The following is an 18,908-nucleotide window of genomic DNA, read 5'->3' on the forward strand; positions in this document are numbered from 1 at the left end:
GAACGCCTATTATCTGCTGCAGATGACTGGGTGGCATGCGTGTTACGCCGTGAAATTTGTGTTCGTGTTGGTGCGTTTGCGCTCATGTTGGTTACTTTTTAGAAGGTTCAAGAAAACGATCTGTTCCTCCAGAACACCCCAAAAAATAAACAGAAGTTGATAAGGATGCTAATAACAACTTCCAAGGGTGATGTAACTTCCGGCGAGTGTCTGAAATGCATTACCAGTCACATTCCACGGGAAATCTCCGACACATTGTACCCTTATGGCAAGTCAACAGAGCCTGGAACAAGTTGCGCGTTTGTTCAATGCAGCCCCGCCCCTCCCCAGCAACCAATCGTTTCAAGCTCACACCATTTCTAACCTGGTTATTAGTCAGCACCTGTTTGCTGACCTACATTTGCAATGGAGTTTCTGTCTGAGAATCGTTTTAACTTTGGAAATGTTTCAGTTGTTTTAATTTCCTCGTATCTATTTGGACTTATCCAGTTCCTTCCATGACAGTAGACACTCAAAATAGTGTTTGAGAAAAAGCAAAAGACACACTCTAAGGAAGATTGACCTTTTATTGCTCTTTATTAAACGATTTCCCCCAAAGAATTCAAATCACACTCTCTCAAGGGAAGTTTAATTTCACATTCAAAAATTTTAATTTACTCTCTTTGTACATTGGTTTTCCGTAACTGTTCAAAGCATTGAATATGGCCGGCGAAATTGAAACTCAAAACTTGTTATTCAACTACATTGTTATAATTTCTCTTTCTTTTTGTTATTCGTATGAATTACTCAACAAATAAACAGATACATATTCACAGAGAGCTTTCTAAGGCAAACATTTTGATCTTTGTCTTTATATGTTGATAAAGTAGTCTTTACTCAACTCTAAAACTATTAGCATTGTCCAAGAAAAGTATTTCTAGAAATGTAATTCCTAAAAAATTTTAAATGTAAACCTTTTAAGGAAATGAAAAACAACAGTCGTGAAATATGCATATACAGCTGGGTAAAGTCAGGATATGCTTATGAATACGTTTGATAATCGTTTGAGCTATTGTTTGGCTATTTCCTTTCTGTAATAGTTTGCAAGCCAGAAAACAGTCTATCCTTCTAACATTCTTCTAACATTTTCATACTAGCCATGACTTGTTTATTGTTACCACCAGAATTGTGTTTTTTTGCCTCAGAGATTCTTGGGTTTCCTCAACTAACATTTCTACCGAAGAGCAGGATGTGGGTAACATTTAACTGAGTCAGAATAGTGAGTGCAAATGACAATGGTTAGATAGAATATCAGTTCTGGGAATTGTGAGCGGTATCTCATAATAATGATGATGATAATAAGAAAGCGGTATTTATATAGCGCCTCCCACGCAGAAAATCGAAGTGCTTAGCAGAACAAAGTGCTCACAATTCAGTAGAACCATAAACTCCATTGGTGGACCTCGATTATACGTGGGGCAATAATTTGATTTACGGTCAACTGGATGAATAAGTTGAATTCCACATCTAAAAGTGGCGAGTCAGGAAGAAAATAAAAGGAGCGGGAATCCACAGGGCAATCCGGTGCATGGTCACTTGAGCCATCGTTGCATAAAGCGGCGGGGACTACGAAACGCAGCAAACAGTCGTTGAACAAGTGACGAACACGCCCTCATGGTGCTGTCCAGTAACTGGAGTAAAAAAAAAGAGTGAAAACAAGACAGACAAAGTAACAAAACTAGAAGGCCTACCACACACTGTGTGCCCATAGTGTCCGGAATTAAACATAGTGGAATTTGACAAGAATCTTAATTAATTATAGGATAGCCATCACTTCAAATCTAGAAATTGTAATGTTGACATGCGTAATATCCGAGTAATATCCCCATTTTGTGGCCGAGCTTGGGCACTTTATGCTTCTATGTGGACGTCGAAACTTTGGCAGAATGGTTACATCTTTGCAAATTAAACAAAAATCTAATTTAGATGTCATGCAATTGCAATGAACTCACTCCTTGAGCTCGCCTTGGGTCAGCAATAGAAACATTTGTCCAACTCCGGGCTTGCCTCGGTAGCCTTCTGAGATCATTACGTCCAGGCATTTTGATTGAGCAAAACACAACTTCCAGCTTTCTAGATATCCCATCTTACCGTCTCCCAACGAACTGCCTCTTTATATATGCGGAATACTAAACGACTTGAACCAATCACGTTAAGCCACGACTCGATCATTTTCATAATGCCAACATGCCCCAATTATTCGGGGATTTAGTTGGCAAGGACAACAGTCTCTGTTATTTCTCCATTTAGTGTATGTAACGATATTAAATGATCGTCAGGGCAGTTTATTCGTCATTTAAGATACAGCTTTTGATTGATCAGGAGAACTCTTTCTTAAACTATAATTTAATACAAAGTTGTATAATACCAGTTGGACAATAATCAGTGTTGTTTCTTATTCTGCTTTTATTCCACACAATGCATCTCGGTTTCTTAAGTGTACCATCGAATTTTGATACATTTCATTTGAAGTCTAGGCGATGAATAACTCTACCACACTTCAGTTTCTTCAGCAACTACCACAACATTCGATATACATTATTACCTTGAGTTTTGTCGTTACCATAGAGGTTTGTGTCTTCTGACTTTATGCGCATTCTCGTGACTATACAGTGCGATGGGATAACCAAATTCCCGCCTACAGTATCGGCATCGGAAACGGGGCTTGGGAAAACGAAAAGAAAAAACATGTGTTGTGAGACCAAGCACTACACTTCTCATGCAGTGGTAATTAATATGATTTGTTTAATCACGTTGCATATTGTGAACAATGAATGACAGACGGGATGGGAGGAGGTAATTGTTCAACAGTAAGAAACCTAATGTCTATGCAAACTATTTTAAATGTTGCAAAATTATGTTGTCCCTTTTTAGAAAAGAAATTGTCCATTAAGGTATGAAACAGTTGGTATTTAGCATACTCGGGACATAAAATGCACTAGTTAAACGAGCAATTGTAATAAAGTATGTACTTTGTTCAAATTTTGGATTTATTTCAAATCTAGAAATACAGTATGTCAAGTCCTCTGAGTATAAAATCAGTAGTCCAGTTGGTCACATTTGGCTCTACTACTTACTGTATACTTACAGTATGAACTGTGGGTTGGGCCACGCTAGGATTGGGCACGAGTGGTGCCTTTTTCTTGGTCGTTGGTGTCTTTGTTGATTGGTTCATTTTGGTAAGAAACTTCCAACAACAAAATCTTTGTAACGAACTAACCTCAACTTGATGTGATGTAAAATGGCTGACCGTATCTTTGCTTAACATGGTTGGCGGGATTTTGCTGCCAAACAAATCACCAATCAAAAGTCACGTACCCTAGAAACCAAAGTGGTATTCAGTTGACATGAATATTCAAATATTATTACGAACATTTTACGTCCTTCTCTTGCACTTCTTCACAGGAATTCGTGGTATATTCATTTGCTAATATCTGTCGTTTTGTTTTACCCCGTTGGTGTGTCGCAGGTTCCTTGTTTTCTTGCCCCGTGAATTCTTTTGGTAGAGGTGAATCCTCCCCATTTTTAAAAGTGGATTCGCCTTTTGACCTTTACCTTTTTGAGTAGTAGATTTGCATCATCGCAACGATTCTGTGTGGAAGCTTGTGATTGGTTGCTCATAGTATGTTAGGGATCTGCTTGATATACCCTCACCTAGCTTTCTGTTCAACAGTTAGGACAAAATACAAAGTGTAGATTTTTTACAATTTCTCAAATGTTCTTTTGCTTTTTTTCTTAATCACTGACATTCAAACATTGTGATACTCTGTTGTTTTTTCATCCAGTAACATCTAATTCCACTCTAAATTAAAATCAGCAAAGTTTCTTTGATAGTGAAATCCGATGAACTATAATTTGAACTTATTCCAGTTTAGCTTTGATAAAACCAATACACATACATGTCTCATAGGCGTGCAACATGTTGCTCAAATGAAGAGTATTCCTATGGATATTTTTTTGTTTTTAAATAAATGGTTCTAAGGCCTGTCCATTCCATGTAATCATTTCCAAAAAAGGAACCCAAATAGTACAATTGATTTTAAGTATTTTAGCGAGATATTTAGTCCCATTATAAAGCTGATTTTTACTGATGCATAATCACTTCAAAGAAAGATTTTGCTTAATTCATCTAAGGCTGAAACAGAGAGAGTTTATCCTTTTTCATGTGAATTAAAGAGCTTCATGTCAGACTTACTTACATTTGAACTAAATGAGAAGCCTCAAGAAAACAGTTCAATATGCTTTAGCATTCTTCAAACGTTCATAGTCTGTCTTTTTATCGATATTTTCTTTCTTTATAAGATAATTTTGAAAATATGTATCTGAGCGTGTTCAAGTAAGGATGGCTGTTGACTTCATTCCGAGGTCGTTTCAAGTCTCTTATGAATTCCTGATGATTGTCGTTTAGATTTGATCATTATCAAAAGACTGTTAACATCGTCGGATGCTCCCATGAGAAAAAGTGATTCCTGTTTCTTTACTTCTCAGTCAGACGTTGTAGGCAGGAAGGGTCAGGTTAGATAATGCATATTTCGCCAGAACGAATACCGTTATCACCACTGCAGCAACGGTGATGCAAATAGACACACCGCTGCAACACTTCGAGCAACAGCTCTGAAAAAGAGCAGATTATTTCACTCTGTTGAACAGAAATAACATCTCAGAATCAGAAGTAACATCTCCTCGACGCAAAGTACAGCCTGAAATCTGTTGAACACTTCGGGTTTGTGAGCTTGTATTCAACATTTATAACGACACAGCATGGTTTGCTTTAAATAACTTGCCTCCACTCTACTGTAACGTTTGATAACAAAGTCACCCTCTGTCAACATGGTACAAGTGAGTGTGTCATACAGAACATTGAAACAAATCTTGAAACTGCCTATGTAACAGTTGAATCACCGTATGGGATGTCTCTTCCTTTGCTCCATCAGGTTAACCCTTTTCTGAATCTTGAATTGTTGTACATGCACCAAAGGGAATGTTCTATCATTTTCAATCTGACATGTTAAGGAAAGCAGGGTATTCTGACAGTTTGCTTACCCGATCTCGTTTTGGATCGTCTCTGTCTGGGACTGGATTGTGGCGTGAGCTGCGCCTACCGTTAAACAAAACTGGATCGTTGTGGTCAGCCATTTTAGTGCCAAAATGTAGTCTAGACTAAGCTTAGCCTTCTTAAGTTTTCCGTCAACTTATTCTCGTTAAAACTGACGGGACTTCTGACTGACTCGTTCCTGTTTGCAGGTTGGTACAGCAATCATTTCTATATGACGAGCAGAATATTAGTGCCTCTTTTTTGTTGGATAAGGGTGCATAAGATTGGCAACGTTGCTGAATATATTAAAAATTATCCAATCGTAGCAAAGCGCGGAAATGAAGAATGCTACCAGTAGTGGCACCGCTAGAAAGACGTTCCCATGATTGGAATTGGCCACTCCCCCCACCTCCCCCACATCGTAGGGAAAGACTGACGCAATCGACCATTGAAATTAAGAAGAGCAATACAAAAGCACAACAAAAACGGATTTTCCCAGTCTCGATTGAAAACGAAAGATTTAATTCATAATGAGCTGTTGCTGTTGCCTCACCCACCAACATTCTTCAAGTCTTGGTTTAAAGAAGTATTGTGTTAAGTTGTTCAGCTTTAAGCACTGGTTCAAGGAAATTTGTTACTATCAGGAATCTTTGCTCGGATACTATTTTCCCCAAACATTATCTTGTTCTCAAGCAACCTGTTGGGCAGGTTGCATGTCCGGCACCTTTTTTTAATCAAATATAATTAAAAAGCAAGATTAAGTAAGATTGTAAGAAAAAAATGTAACAGTAAAGGACACAATCGGTCAAAGATAGGTAACTGTGCTCAAACTGGAGACGGTGACTTGTTCTTATTTTCAAGTTATGAGGAAATGTGCCGATCACGTGTGAAATCAGCCATATCATATTCATGCATACATGTATCTCTCAGAAAGTACATTGTTCTGAAGTTGCATCTAGTTGGCATTATCACACTGTAATTATTCGCATTTGTGCAAGTTTTTTACTTTTTACACGTTTACTTTTATTGAAACTGAAATCTGTGTATTGTAAGCGATCCCTTAACTACCAACATTGCGACATTACACTGGGACACTGCCGTAGGCAGGACACATTCACATGGATACATGTAAATACACATGAGCTATGGAACAACGATTACAATCGTAGATACTGTCTCCTCGTTACCAAATTAAGGCAAGAATTAGAAAGCTCACGGCTCACTTCTTCTTTGTAATTGATGTTAAATGTTTTCAAAAATTACGAAATTGCATTTTTTCTTTTGTCAACGAGAGTAAACAACTCGCCAAATGTGTAAATGTAGGGGCCTTCTACAAAAGTACTCTGTACATGCACTTCATTGTACAAATCTGCCATTGCATTGACCTTCGTACTTACAATGAAAGAATGACATTGTACATATAAAGAGGAAATTCTTTCTTTGCAAAACAATCTCTCCCTACTCTCTTGAAGTCTGGGTCTCTACACTGAAATGTAACAGAAACAAACAGTAATGCTACAGATCATTTCTCAAATGGCCAAGTTAGTTTGGCCATTTGGGCCATTTTTAATCCATTTTCCACATGCTTATTTATAAAAACAGAGTGTGACGTGACTTCTCCATTCTTTCCTATCGTATTTTTGGATAGACACGCAAGTTAAACGCATTTATGGTGTAAAGTCTTGTAGAATATTTTAAACATTGCAGTTAGTCCAAAGTTCTAATTAAGTACATAGAAATAAACAGGACAGGTTTTTATCGAGATTTTAAATATTTTTGAAACTTGTCATCATTGTTTATCATCGATTGAACCAGTTATAGTTTTCACATTGTTTAACATTGCCATTGTTGTTTTGTTCCATTCATTATTGGAATAGGCCATTTATACATTGTTTAAAGGATCAGATGGATTTGGAACAGTGAGGAAATCTAACATATATTTAATTTAAATACATGCAAAACTTGAAGGTCGACATTTGTAGAGCAGCTTCTACGTGACTGGTACCCATCGTCCACTGGTACCCATCGTCCCTCTAAAGTTTCTCCTGCCATTTTATTTAAGCATACTTTTGAGAGGGAATCCTATTTGCGCCCTAGTAAGGCTTGTGTTTGTGAATAGAAGTGTCCTGTTCATGTTTTGACGAGTCACCAGCTTCCGTGTAAGGTCAATCTCTGAGGGTTGAAGCCCCAGCGTTCGTGCGGCTGATTCAGGCGCTTGGAAACCACCACATTCTACCGTGGTAAGGGGCTGCTGTCGTGGTAGCGATGCCTAGAAGACATGGAACCTGTATTTCAGAATAATAACCACAACGGCAACCAATACTGCAATGATGACACATGAAGTGACATAACAGCAAGTTCTGGAACAACTGCAACACTCCTGAAATGAAAAGAGCACATTTCTAATATTATTTAAGTTTGTTATTTAAATGTGTCATTTTCAAGTGGGAGGACATAAATAAAATTAGATGTGGTCTTCAGAATATAATCGTACTATTTAGCAGATACTTACGTTGTGACGTATGCGCCAAGGCTCCACCACGCTCGAATTAGTCTTCCCACTGCTAGTAGTATGCTTACGTGATACGTGATATCTTTTAAAATTTTCAGTTGCGCTTACAACAGTTCAACACCTTCTTGGCAAATAACCAGCAGCCTTTTTATTCTAGTAATTGAATCTTCCGCAGCTAGCCCAATATGGGATGATTTTTGTCGTAAGTCGACTGGGCTTTTTCAGCTGCAAATTTCACTCTTTGTTTTTGTTTTTTTTTTTGCTAATAATGGGTTGCGTCAAGTAATTCCTTGTCTGCATTGTTGACTTATGCATAATCCTCTGCGCGCTATTTCAGGTCACCGTGCTTACGTCATGATTTATGACGGGTGCCAACCTGAAAATTAACATTAACTGCTGAGAGAGAGGCACAACCTGAAACAAAAAATCCCTTAAGCTGTTGGAAATACCCCACTGAAAAAAATATCGAGCAGATAGCATTATGAATTAACGTATCCGAAACAATAAAGTTTGAATGTAGTTGAGATCATTCAATTTAAAATTATTGACAAGGATAAGCACGCATATCATTAACGTCATCGCTTATGAACAACGTCACAAGAAGCATATTTAACATAACAAGTATATTTAATAAAGTCTCTCTTTTGAATAGCAGCCAGTTAAGTTTCTATTGGTAGTCCGCTTTTGCTGGATTTGCTGTTTATACACGATGCTGATGACACTCTGTCCATAGTTGAACGACCACCGAATCGACAGCATACGGTGCCGGGGCTACATTGCCCAAGTCACGGTACAACTTTGTTCAACAGATCACATCATTCATCATTTTCGAAAGTGGTCGCGTTTCAGAGCAATTTTGCGATTTAAGATTGTATGGATTTTTTGGGCTTTTACGACAGAAGCCAAACCAAATAATCTTTGTATATCATTAGAGCAGAAATCAGGTAATTTGTAATGAAAAACAAGTCTTCTTTTAAATAATACAATAAAAAAAATTCTTTATATTCTTCGCAGTTGTTTATTTGGGCATACATGTATGACTGTTCTATTAAGACTTCCATGTCAGATTCTAGGTTATTTTCGAAATAAAGGAGTATTTTTTCTGCACGTGATTCATCACAACTTACATTGACTCGACTTTATTTCCATCTTAGGGTACAAACACAACAATCAATAGTGGAACACAATTAAGTAAAGTAATTTTTACCAACTTCAAAACACAAAGCAGCAATGAAGGCGACTAGAAAGAAACACAAAGCTTTTTGAAAGTGAACCCCACAAATGGATAAACATAAAGTGATAAAAGAACGCACACAAGGACCTCTAGATCATAATGAAACAAAGTGGTGAACTGTGAATCAAACAATACGATTGTGTAATTATGTAAATTAAAGGATACGCTTGGTTCTTGAAAAACAAAATCACTCGCAGTTTCACAAAACTTAATTGATAAGTAAACAATATGTATCAAGAAAGCGAATTTACCAGAGACGGTAATAACTGACATGTACAACTAGATACGTTCCTTTGGGTCGTTTCCTCAATGTACTTTGTCAATATTTGCTCATTTGTTGGGGAAAATGCATGTAAGCATCTAACAATACTAACCATTAATGGTTTAGGGAGCGACTAATCCTTGCTCCATTTTCAAAATGATTATAATAACACAAACACCATATTTCAAAGAAATAATATAAAACTGCTAAGTTTGCCGGTGCTGTTATTCAATACACCTCGATGCGTATTTCAAAGATCTTTCATTTGACTTGTATTTTCATACCTCAGAATTGATAATGGACAAACGCATTCTCAAGTTTGTAAGTAGTAAAATCTCTAAATAATTATTCACTAGCTAATTTGAAAGAGAAAATAAAGGACGCCGTGTGGTCAGTAGCTATATTACGCAATGGCTAGCGCTTAAATAAAATTGTAACATTAAAACATTTTTATCTTGATAAATCGTCATAAAAATGGCTTGATTTCAAATCTAACGTTTTCTTAAACTCCATTAGGCTCAGATTTAGTTATGAGCGTATCATTCATTTCAAACCATTAGATAACAATGAGATAAACAATAGATTCGTTGGATATGCATTCCATTTCTCTAGTTTGCTGAATTGAAGCAATCACAAATTTACAAAATGATAACATAGTGCAGTTTATCTAAGAAGCAGAGCGTACACAGTTCTACCAACTGAGTAGTTTACACATGAAAGTCACGATGTTGCAAGGGTGAGCGATTATCCAAGTGTAAAGAGGACAGGACCCTTCATTAGTGACATGTCATTTCCATACAGCAGTGGCAAGTCCGTTGAGACGATTACAGCTATCAGTAAGATGACCATCAGCACTATCAATGTGATCTTCCGCTTGTTGCTCAGATAACAGCAGCAGCGCGTGCTCTAAAAATCAAATAAATAGGAAAAACAGGAAGGAAATGATGGAAAAAAGGAATTTCCATCATTTTATAGATACAAATGGTGATGAGCGCAGTCTGTATAAATCACGCAATAGTCTTTAACAGTGCTTATGAACAGCGGTTAGAGTTTAAACACATTTTCTGCACCTTCTTTTCGACAGGTTTAATCCAAGACAAGTTGAGGTATCTACATTGAAATGTGCTCAGGAATATTTATTTCTGAACGCTTGTCCATTATCTACGTTTAACTTTGTCGAAGCAATTTACCATTTAGATACATTCCTAATTTTGTTACAAAAGCTGGATCGAGAAACAGAAAAGTGCTTAAACTCTTTGCTTTTTCTTTACTGGTTTTTTTGTGAATAGGAGAGGAGGTTACCATTCTTTTCTTTCTTTGGTGTATCACATTATTTTACCGGACTGGCAATCATTTCAGTTCCATAAAGCATAGAATTAAAAGCTTACTCGGCAGCACCAATGCTTCTGCGCACAGTTGGCGTCTCTACATGGGTCACAAACGTCTACATTAGTGCATTCACAACGCTTTGAAGACGGTATGCGACAGGATTGGTTGTGGCACGACATTTTTTCCCAATATTGGTCTTTTAGCTTCACTTCTTTGGGCGGAGGTATAAGAACTGGGGCTGGTGTTGGAAATGTACTCTATTTATTTTGCTAAAGCAGAAATGTTATTGGCTTTTTAAATCTGAGACAATGTTTTGCTGTAGGGCAACAAACAACACAATCGTGTGCTATCATTAAAAATTCCTAATGTCATTTTAAAGTCTTAGGTGTGTAAGTCTCATTGGTTGGTACGTTGTGCTTTATTAGTAAAGTGAGAAGGGTATTTTCTTGACTTCAGTTGCGTGTCTTGCGAAATGAAATCAGCCCCCTCAATAAAAGATTCTGACTTGTGAATTGCACGTATAATACCTTATGTAAAGTTTGGCCTGTTATTCAGATTTAAATCACACACTTCTCAACATGATTTCATTAAAATGAATAGAAGAGAGTTAACAAAAAAAGGAACAGTTAGAGTGAATTTACCTCAATTTGGCCTTCCCTTGTGTTTATCCGTGTGTTTCAAAAAGTGACATTCCCTGTCGAATTCTTTATTGCAGACAGGGCATCTGAAGGGCTGTGTGAGTAAATTACAATCAATATTTTTCAAGTGCAAACATTTTAAGACCTAAGCCTACAACGATGGGGATCTGCTAAAGAATTTTTTATTTTTATTACAGTTGATTTCAGAACTGAAATAGCTAATTTTTGTTGCAATGTATTATCGAAAAGGTGGGGTGAACTTATCGGCAATCCGTACTCAACGAATCTTACCATGCATACAAATATTCCACACTGGCTGAGTAAAACGTACTTAATTTCCTTCATGCAGTCTGTTTATGTGGCAATAATACAAACGGGAACTTTGTACTGTCTGAAATCACATTTTATAGATACCGACTTCTGAATAATAGATGTGTAAAATAAAAAGAGCTTACTAAGTATGCTAACGGATGATTACAAAACGCCATTTCCAAGTAATAATAAACATAAGTAACATTTTACTAAAATTACCGAAAATGGGTCACTTGGGAGACATTCCCATAGGAACATGCACAAAACTTTTCGTACTTTACCGTCCTATGATTCAATATTCCCTAATCCGATCTTAACCAAACTTTGCATGTTTTCCTTTCAGACCCTAGTCTATCATCTCTCGAAATGTGGATGATAAAATTTTTCCTCCTTTTGGTAGTTGAAGCATTAGGGAGACATTGAAATGTCTCCCAATTGACTGATGTCTCCCTAAGGTTAAAAAATGTACCACAAAATGTCTCCCAAGTGACCTATTTGGAAATATACTTGAAACCTCTCAAGGAGAAATAATATTTCATCACATGTGCACGAGCTTTCAAAATAACCCAAGATTTCGGAGCATGACAGGGCTAGTAGAGCCCATTTCGTATATCAGCAGGGATATATCTGACGACTTATGTAATCATTGTTGGTTTTCATCATTTCACACGTTTACTTTACCTGCTGAGTTGTCAAACTAAACTTATGGGGTATCTTTTAAATTATGACCCTAATTTTGTGATTTGAAATTCCCACAGCTTATCACAAACAAGCAGTGTCTTTATTGCTGGTTATATAATTTTATTTTAAGACAATAAAATTACAAGATACAACGCAAGGGCTTGAAATTATCTTGATAACCGTACTAAGATTCACGTTTGGCGTAGCGTGTTTTGTTTTCGATCCATAACATCTGGCGGGAGCTTTTCGCGACCAGTGACCGATATCTTAAATGTGTTGCAATAGCCCGTCCAAAGTTTGTAATGTCGTCTTACAATAGCGGTACCTTAAATGCTGTACATGGTACTTTGCTATCCAGAACAATCATTCGAACCCTACATAACTATCAGCTTGTTTTATCTGGCAGCATCGAGGTCTCCACATGATATTTCATACGGAAGACAAACTCATCGGCAAAAAAGCGGCACCAGAAAGTATGAACTCCAAGATACGTACAAAGGCGTATTTAAATAAACTACAAAGAAATGTTTTAGTAATGGCATGTGTGCTGCTTCGTTAACTGTGTCCCAATATTACTGTCATGTGACTTAGTCATAGAAGTGTTTTATTACTTCAAACACTTTTTTATATCACTTATTTAAACACTGACTCTGAAAAGAATTTGAATGTTTCAATGGACTATGCATTTCATATGCTTTTAATAAATTCAGCCAATGCATTGGCCTGTGTACTGACAATGAAAGACAGACATGTTTACAGGAAATTCATTCTGTGGACGACAGTGAAAAGTGAACCGGAAGAGTGTTCCAAGTGCTCTGTTTATATTGCTTTACTTCATTTGTCCTATATATCCCATCTCGAAGTTTATATATATATATAGAACTGAAAAAATATTTTTTTTAATGATTCTGCCTGTTCTAAAACTCCATGAACTGCTCAGTACTATCTTCAGTTTACTTTGGTATAGTCTAGGCAGTATTGAGATAGCATAGGACTGCTGTTTAATTAAAAACAGATACTAAAAACAGCATAGCCTGTAAACACTGACAACGATTGAAGAGTAGCCCATTTGGTAACCGTACACTGGGACTGGTCATTCAAATTTGACAAAACCGCTACGACACCAACCCTTACCCTACAAACACATTTTTCACTATAAAAAGTGTTTTAGGTCTTTTCTATTTTCCACGAGTTTAGTTAACAGAACAAACATCTCCATTCTTTTCTATCCTATTCTTTAAAAATAATGTGCATTAATAATGTACGGTCTATGAAAGTGTTACATTCAGTCCAAAGTACTCGCAAAGTAAACATGTAAAAGAATTTTTATCACGACCATTCAATATTCCTGAACTTGCAATCACTTTAAATCATCCAGTCTTAATGGTTTTTGTTTTCCAAGCAACTAATTATTGTTATTGGTTTATTCCTTTTATGTTGTATTCCACAAATGTATGTATAGGTCATTGTTTTGTACGTGTATCGGGTTGATTTTCAGCACTGAAGAATCGAATTCGCATTTAAAGAATCGAATACAATAATTGACCTTTTAGGAGGAAAGTCCTCTTTCTTGTGACTGGTAACCCCCTTGAGATTTTCTAGCTATTTTGATTGAGAGAATACCTTTGTGACCAGCAAATCCCCCTACTAAATCAAACGTTAATGTTTGCATCCGGTATACAAAACGTTTTGCTGTTCTGTAACGAGTCTACAGCTTCCGTGGAAGGTCAGTGTCTGAAGCGTGAAGCGCCAGCATTCATGCGCCTGGTTCAGGCTTGTGGCGCCCCATCAGATCCTACCGGGGATACGGTGGCTTTGCACAGTAGAGATTCTAGAAGAGATTGAAGGCAAATTTCAGCAGAAGCACCACGCCCGTCGTTGCTGCTACAATAATGATAGTAGCTATGACACGACAGCAATTTCCTGAGCAGCCGCAACATTCTGAATCCTGAATTAGAAACCAGAAACGAAATTCCGTTTCAGTAATACTTACTTTTCAGTAACAGCTTTCGAAGATTTGTAATCCTTAGGAGAGGTCGAAATTAAATTTACATATGAATTGTTAAGTTTTACAAATCTCTGCTGTCAAAATTTAAACAGCACAGACAACCATGAAGACACTGAGTTTTTTAATTGCAGGTCTAAAAGGGAAAGAAACTGGCCTCAAATTTCAAACAATTGTCACCGTTGATTTGACGTACTAACAAATATCTGTGCCACCGATGCCCATTTTGTGGTAATTAGTTCAAATGCTAAAGAATCAGTGTTTATATATTAAACTCAATGGAAAATAAGATAAATACTTACACGATACCGTTTTGGATCATTCGTTGATAACTTTGGCCAGGTCGAATGGTTGCCCCACCCGCACTCTGGATCATTCCATCCCATCTTGTCGTCTCAGAATTTTCTGCTATCGCCTCTGACAAGTCTCCTGATTCAGACTAGAGCTCCAGACGATGTCGGTAAATATCAGTTCTTTTTTCAATCAAGTTCTTTTTCAATGACAATTTTTTAATGTCTTGAAAGGCAATAATGTGAGAGGAAAGAATGTAATCTCTCATTTAAGGGCTCAAAAAGAACGCTGCCAATTTATAGCTTTGAATTTCACCCGACGACTTGGGACATTTTGTATGACGTGTCTTAGAAAAAAAATGCCAGCCAATGGGAACGGTCCCACAGTGCGTTAATACGCTAATGATAGGGCTCAACTGGGAATCCCTCATGATGACAGCATAGAGTAGGAAGAGGGGAATTGTGTAGTAATACATTTTCACCAGACGTTTGTCAAAACGATTCTGTATTGTTACAAAATCATTCATTACTACAGAGTAAATTGAAAGTTTGGAAATATGATAATTATATAATTACATTTATTCGAGACATTTTGTACAAAAGTGTCGCTATACTGTTTAATGGTGAGCATTATTGGTACACAATACATAGTAGTCAAAGGACAAACTTTATTTCATTATTATGAAAGTTAATTAAAGCGCGTAAAGGCCTACATTTGTGTTTGCAACGAAAGTGTTACGAAGCATTCCGTCATTGGCAATCCATTCTCAAAAATGCTTACCGTGCATACAAAGGGTTCGACAGCGGTTGGGTTAGAGTACCTCATTTATTTCAAAAGGACATTTTGTACTAGTGTTTAAATTGCATTCCAAAGATAACTAAATCTGGTCAATACAGGTGTATAATGTGCTCAGCTTATTGTGCTAATAATTCATTACTAAATCGTAGTCTAAACTACTGGTAAACAATTTAAATATCACTTAAGTCTCATCCAACAGCAGGAATTCATTTAAAGAATTCATTCACAGTTGTTAATAGAAACAATTTTTGATTGTCTCGGTTAAAGGTACGTGTTCGCGATAGTGTTTTAATTAGATACTTTGGCGATTAATGTTTACTTTTAACAACCAGAGAGAAAGGTTTTCAAAGATATTGAAATAGTTTGTTTCAAGAATAGTGCAATCGGAGGACAAACAGACCATTTCATTCCCAAGGGAACAGAATATTCCATTATTCATTCATATTCATTATTTTTATTGATAAGGGCTTCATTAACTACCGGTTAGACTATGTTTGCATACGTAGCTTTCCCATTTCATTCCACCATTTAAAAACGTTCAAATAATATAATAAGTATATACTTTTCTGATTTACCTGTCGATGCTCCCGTACTAGGTGTTCCTTGCGTGTCTCTTGTGACCCAAATGTTGACCGGCATAAGGGACACTTCCAAGGCTGTACGTCATGACATATTCATGCAAGAAAAACAAAACACTTCGTTCTGTAACATGCTATCCATTTATTTCATTTTACTTACTGCTCATAGTTTGAACGCTTCAAATCCCAAAACAACTCGGATGTGGGTTTTTCACAGTCATAATTGAAAATCGTCCAAGGAAATCAAGATGTGTAAACGTTTGTAATCAACCAACATTAGAACTAATGTTAATCGTTTTACATTTTTATTCACTTTAAAATCAGTATGTTTGATTGTTTAAGACTTATTTAATTTATCAGGAATGTTCAAGGTCAACATTTGAAATACCATGATAATTTAAATCGAAATGCACGTTCGATTAAGACTTCTACTTACGCCGAGCTTTTTACAACCAATGACTACGGTCTTGAAGATGTCTAAATAATCCATTCCAAGTTCGAAATGTCGCCCTACAAAAATGGCACCTCCAACGCTTTGCATCGTTAAACTATGCAAAAAAAATCACATAAATAAAAAAGTCTAAATCCTCACTAAAAGCAATACATATCCTAACTCTGCCAAACTTTACGGGGACTGAAATGAAACTAGAATAAAGGAGCTTTCCATACTTGAGCTAACAAGATATAAAACATACTTTTCAACAAGCTTATTGAAATCTGTAGCCGTTACTTACTCGTGAACGTTGTAGGTCACTGATATCTGGTTGTGGGTACGGATTTTTCGACACGTTTGGCTTCGGAAGAGGATTATTTCTGCCAGCCATGTTGAATTCGCCCAACACATTACTCTGATTCTCAGTAAACCAGCAAATCGAATTATTTTATGTCTCCATCTACATCATGCATCATGCAACCTATGACGTCAGCTAAACGTGGCCCGACATTGGCCAATAGTCTCACTACCCTGACCAGTTGAAATGTTAATGTGCCTGGTCGCCTCGAAGTTCAGTAATCAGACATAACTACTATATAAATTTGTTGTTACACAGATTTCCATATGCATAGTGTTACTAGATTTGAATTGTTGCTGACTGCTCTCTAGAATTCCTGTGGAAACCTTAATAACCTTACTTTCATCCAGGGTTTGGTTTCTTTGGGGCATTTTTAAATTTTGATTGTGGCTGATACTTTCTTGAAAATAGACAAAACAATAAAAACCTCAAAAAAGTCAAATCCATAATTGCAAAAGGGTACGTTCAAGGGATATCTTCCTTAGAAATTGGAGTTACTTTTATCATAAAAACTCCTCTAATTTCGTATCATTTGGAACCGTCTGAAGCTGGGGGGACTGAATTTCTTTCAATGTGGTTGAAAACTCAGTCAGAAATGTTTACACATGTTTTCTTGATGTGGATTATTCTTTTCTTTATACTTTGACTTTACATTTCAAAGTGGGGGATATATCAACGGATCACTTACGCCAGTGCTAGTGATACGGAGCTCTTGGCCCCCAACTCCGCCTTGACACATATTGCCTCTATTTCCAGTACTTGCATGGTTACTAGGCCCTTCAATCCAAAGTCAATTTTAGACGTAGACGTAGTCTATGACTTAGCTGCATTGATTCCTAAGCACCCGTTACATTCTACGTCTTAATCAATCAATTGGTCACGTGTAATTATTGATGGGGGTACCATGTTTGTTTAGCGTCCCTTGAGATTGCGAGCTGGTAAATTAGGTTTAAGCACTCTGTAAGCTTCTATGGTTGAATTCACATGAAGTACTGCTTTTCTACAGTCTTCATCAACGAAACTTTATTTCACCAACTCCTGAAAAATGAAGTGAAGACGAAGCCTAAATCATCAACAGCGCCCCCATTTGGCTAAACCTTGCAGACCTTTTCGTGGGCGTTATCCATGCAGGAAGCAGGATGCATGGAACGCTAAGCCCCTAAATAAAAGACTTTGGGGGGTGTTCGTTGTTATTTGCTTGTATGTTGTTTAGCAATAATCAAGTTGATCAACCGTAAATGAAGACAGCGAAAGATTTACAAAGAAATCACCAAGTTTTAATGCATGAAAATATTTGCATACCAACTCATCAAAAGAACAAAGGAACCACTGCGTGAAATGCCAAATTTAAACAATTAATTAACGGTAAAGATAAATCTTCCAATATCTAGAACCACTCTTGTCTCAGTATATGTATGGTATTTGCTACAGAGCTTTGAAAAACGGAAACTGTTGTTGGAAATATTTTTATCGTTTGAGACGCTTACAGTAGACCATCCCTGCGACCATATGATAATTTGTGTGGGCGTGCTTCGTGTACTACGGTCCACAAACCACTAGTCAGGCATTGTGCATGTACAACTGGGTCCAGGAAGTGTGTCTTTCTTCCTCCGGTTGACTTGCTAACATTCTAAACCAGTTTTGTTACTAAAATATCAACTTTTCATCCCTTAAAGGAATCTTGTACCGTGGATTTGTACCCTGGACACAAAGTTTCTGTTTTGTAACGTGGAGTTGGTATCAAATTTGGTGTTGCGACATCAGAAGGGGGAAAACCCAGCTTAAGGTAAGTATTCTGCTCATATATTAATTTTTTTTTCTAGAAAATATGGTCACATGACGATGCCTAATCGTCATTGGTACGTTTTAGTTCTCTTTGTATTTTTCACCTTGGTGACAGCCTCATCATTCACCATCTGTAACAGCTGAGGCTATATTTGGCGCCATTTCTAACAAAGAAAATACAATAAGGATTATTGCAAAAGGAATGCATGGGAAAACTTTCCACTTTTCAAATGGAGGGGTTGGTAGACTAATGGGGTTTCCAAGCCATCCCTATGATGATATGATATCCCTATGATATTAATCGTGAAGTTCTCATAATTAAGCCTCAGTATTTCAAAAATGATGGGAAAGGAATAGCATCACGTTTGATGTTATGCTTCTAATGTTGTAGTATGTTTCTGCTTGTAAGAATTCTTCCAACATCTGTTTATCCCATTAACTACCACAAGCGTATATATAGAACTGTGTCGGTTACTGCTTGTCCGTTAATTACAGCCTTTTTAACTGTTTTGGTTTTTTAAAACAAACTAAGTATCAGAAACAAATGCTGTGACTTCACTTCGTTAACACTGTTAAAGGAATTATCATTTGAGACAAATCTTTTTTTCCCTAAAGATG

At 36.9% G+C, this 18,908-nt stretch overlaps 2 protein-coding genes and 1 long non-coding RNA gene across 19 annotated transcripts in view; 1 reads left to right on the top strand and 2 right to left on the bottom strand.

The window, feature by feature from the left end:
- LOC110981659 (uncharacterized) overlaps positions 1–18,908 on the top strand; it is a 71,811-nt gene that overhangs the window by 4,317 nt on the left and 48,586 nt on the right. The window contains exon 2 of one of the 4 annotated variants that reach the window (XM_087145586.1): positions 14,390–14,507. The exons of 1 other annotated variant lie outside the window; for it this stretch is intronic. In XM_087145586.1, coding sequence (XP_087001712.1) covers positions 14,502–14,507 — 6 coding nt within the window. In that variant the 5' untranslated portion in view covers positions 14,390–14,501. Of the gene's footprint in view, positions 1–14,389; positions 14,508–18,064; positions 18,292–18,908 lie in introns of those variants that run through there. 2 more of the 4 variants (XM_087145589.1, XM_087145588.1) reach the window with 2 other exon arrangements.
- LOC147796883 (uncharacterized) lies at positions 547–7,978 on the bottom strand. 10 transcript variants are annotated; one of them, XR_015427656.1, is made up of 6 exons: positions 7,587–7,607; positions 5,083–7,454; positions 3,595–4,653; positions 3,260–3,358; positions 2,585–2,703; positions 547–1,670 (listed from the first exon to the last, which is right to left on the bottom strand). It is a non-coding gene; the product is annotated as an uncharacterized LOC147796883 (long non-coding RNA). The 10 variants fall into 10 exon arrangements; XR_015427655.1 differs by having other exon boundaries at positions 3,128–3,323; positions 7,587–7,606; XR_015427654.1 differs by having other exon boundaries at positions 3,128–3,358; positions 7,587–7,606.
- LOC147796884 (uncharacterized) lies at positions 8,699–17,230 on the bottom strand. Of its 5 annotated transcripts, none has more exons than XM_087145579.1 (6): positions 16,449–17,219; positions 16,151–16,247; positions 15,712–15,792; positions 14,350–14,486; positions 11,053–13,990; positions 8,699–9,988 (listed from the first exon to the last, which is right to left on the bottom strand). In XM_087145579.1, the coding sequence occupies exons 1-5, from the start codon at positions 16,556–16,558 to the stop codon at positions 13,945–13,947; spliced, it is 471 nt and encodes a 156-aa protein (XP_087001705.1). In that variant the 5' UTR covers positions 16,559–17,219; the 3' UTR covers positions 8,699–9,988; positions 11,053–13,944. The 5 variants fall into 5 exon arrangements, with proteins under 5 accessions (XP_087001705.1, XP_087001704.1, XP_087001707.1 ...); XM_087145578.1 differs by having other exon boundaries at positions 16,151–16,262; positions 16,449–17,198; XM_087145581.1 differs by having other exon boundaries at positions 16,151–16,262; positions 16,410–17,191.

The sequence above is a fragment of the Acanthaster planci genome, linkage group LG14 (assembly GCF_054643075.1).
Source record: "Acanthaster planci isolate LZ-2023a linkage group LG14, COTS_SCS, whole genome shotgun sequence".
In the NCBI taxonomy this organism is placed as follows: domain Eukaryota; kingdom Metazoa; phylum Echinodermata; class Asteroidea; order Valvatida; family Acanthasteridae; genus Acanthaster; species Acanthaster planci.

Bases quoted from the DNA above. Each gene is read 5' to 3' on its own strand.
- LOC147796884 (XM_087145578.1), bottom strand. From the start codon at position 16,558: ATGTGTTGGGCGAATTCAACATGGCTGGCAGAAATAATCCTCTTCCGA. The intron at 14,487-15,711 runs GTAAATCAGAAA...CTGGAGCTCTAG, and splicing joins TAGTACGGGAGCATCGACAG to TCTGAATCAGGAGACTTGTC. The intron at 13,991-14,349 runs GTAAGTATTTAT...TTTCTAATTCAG, and splicing joins ATGATCCAAAACGGTATCGT to GATTCAGAATGTTGCGGCTG.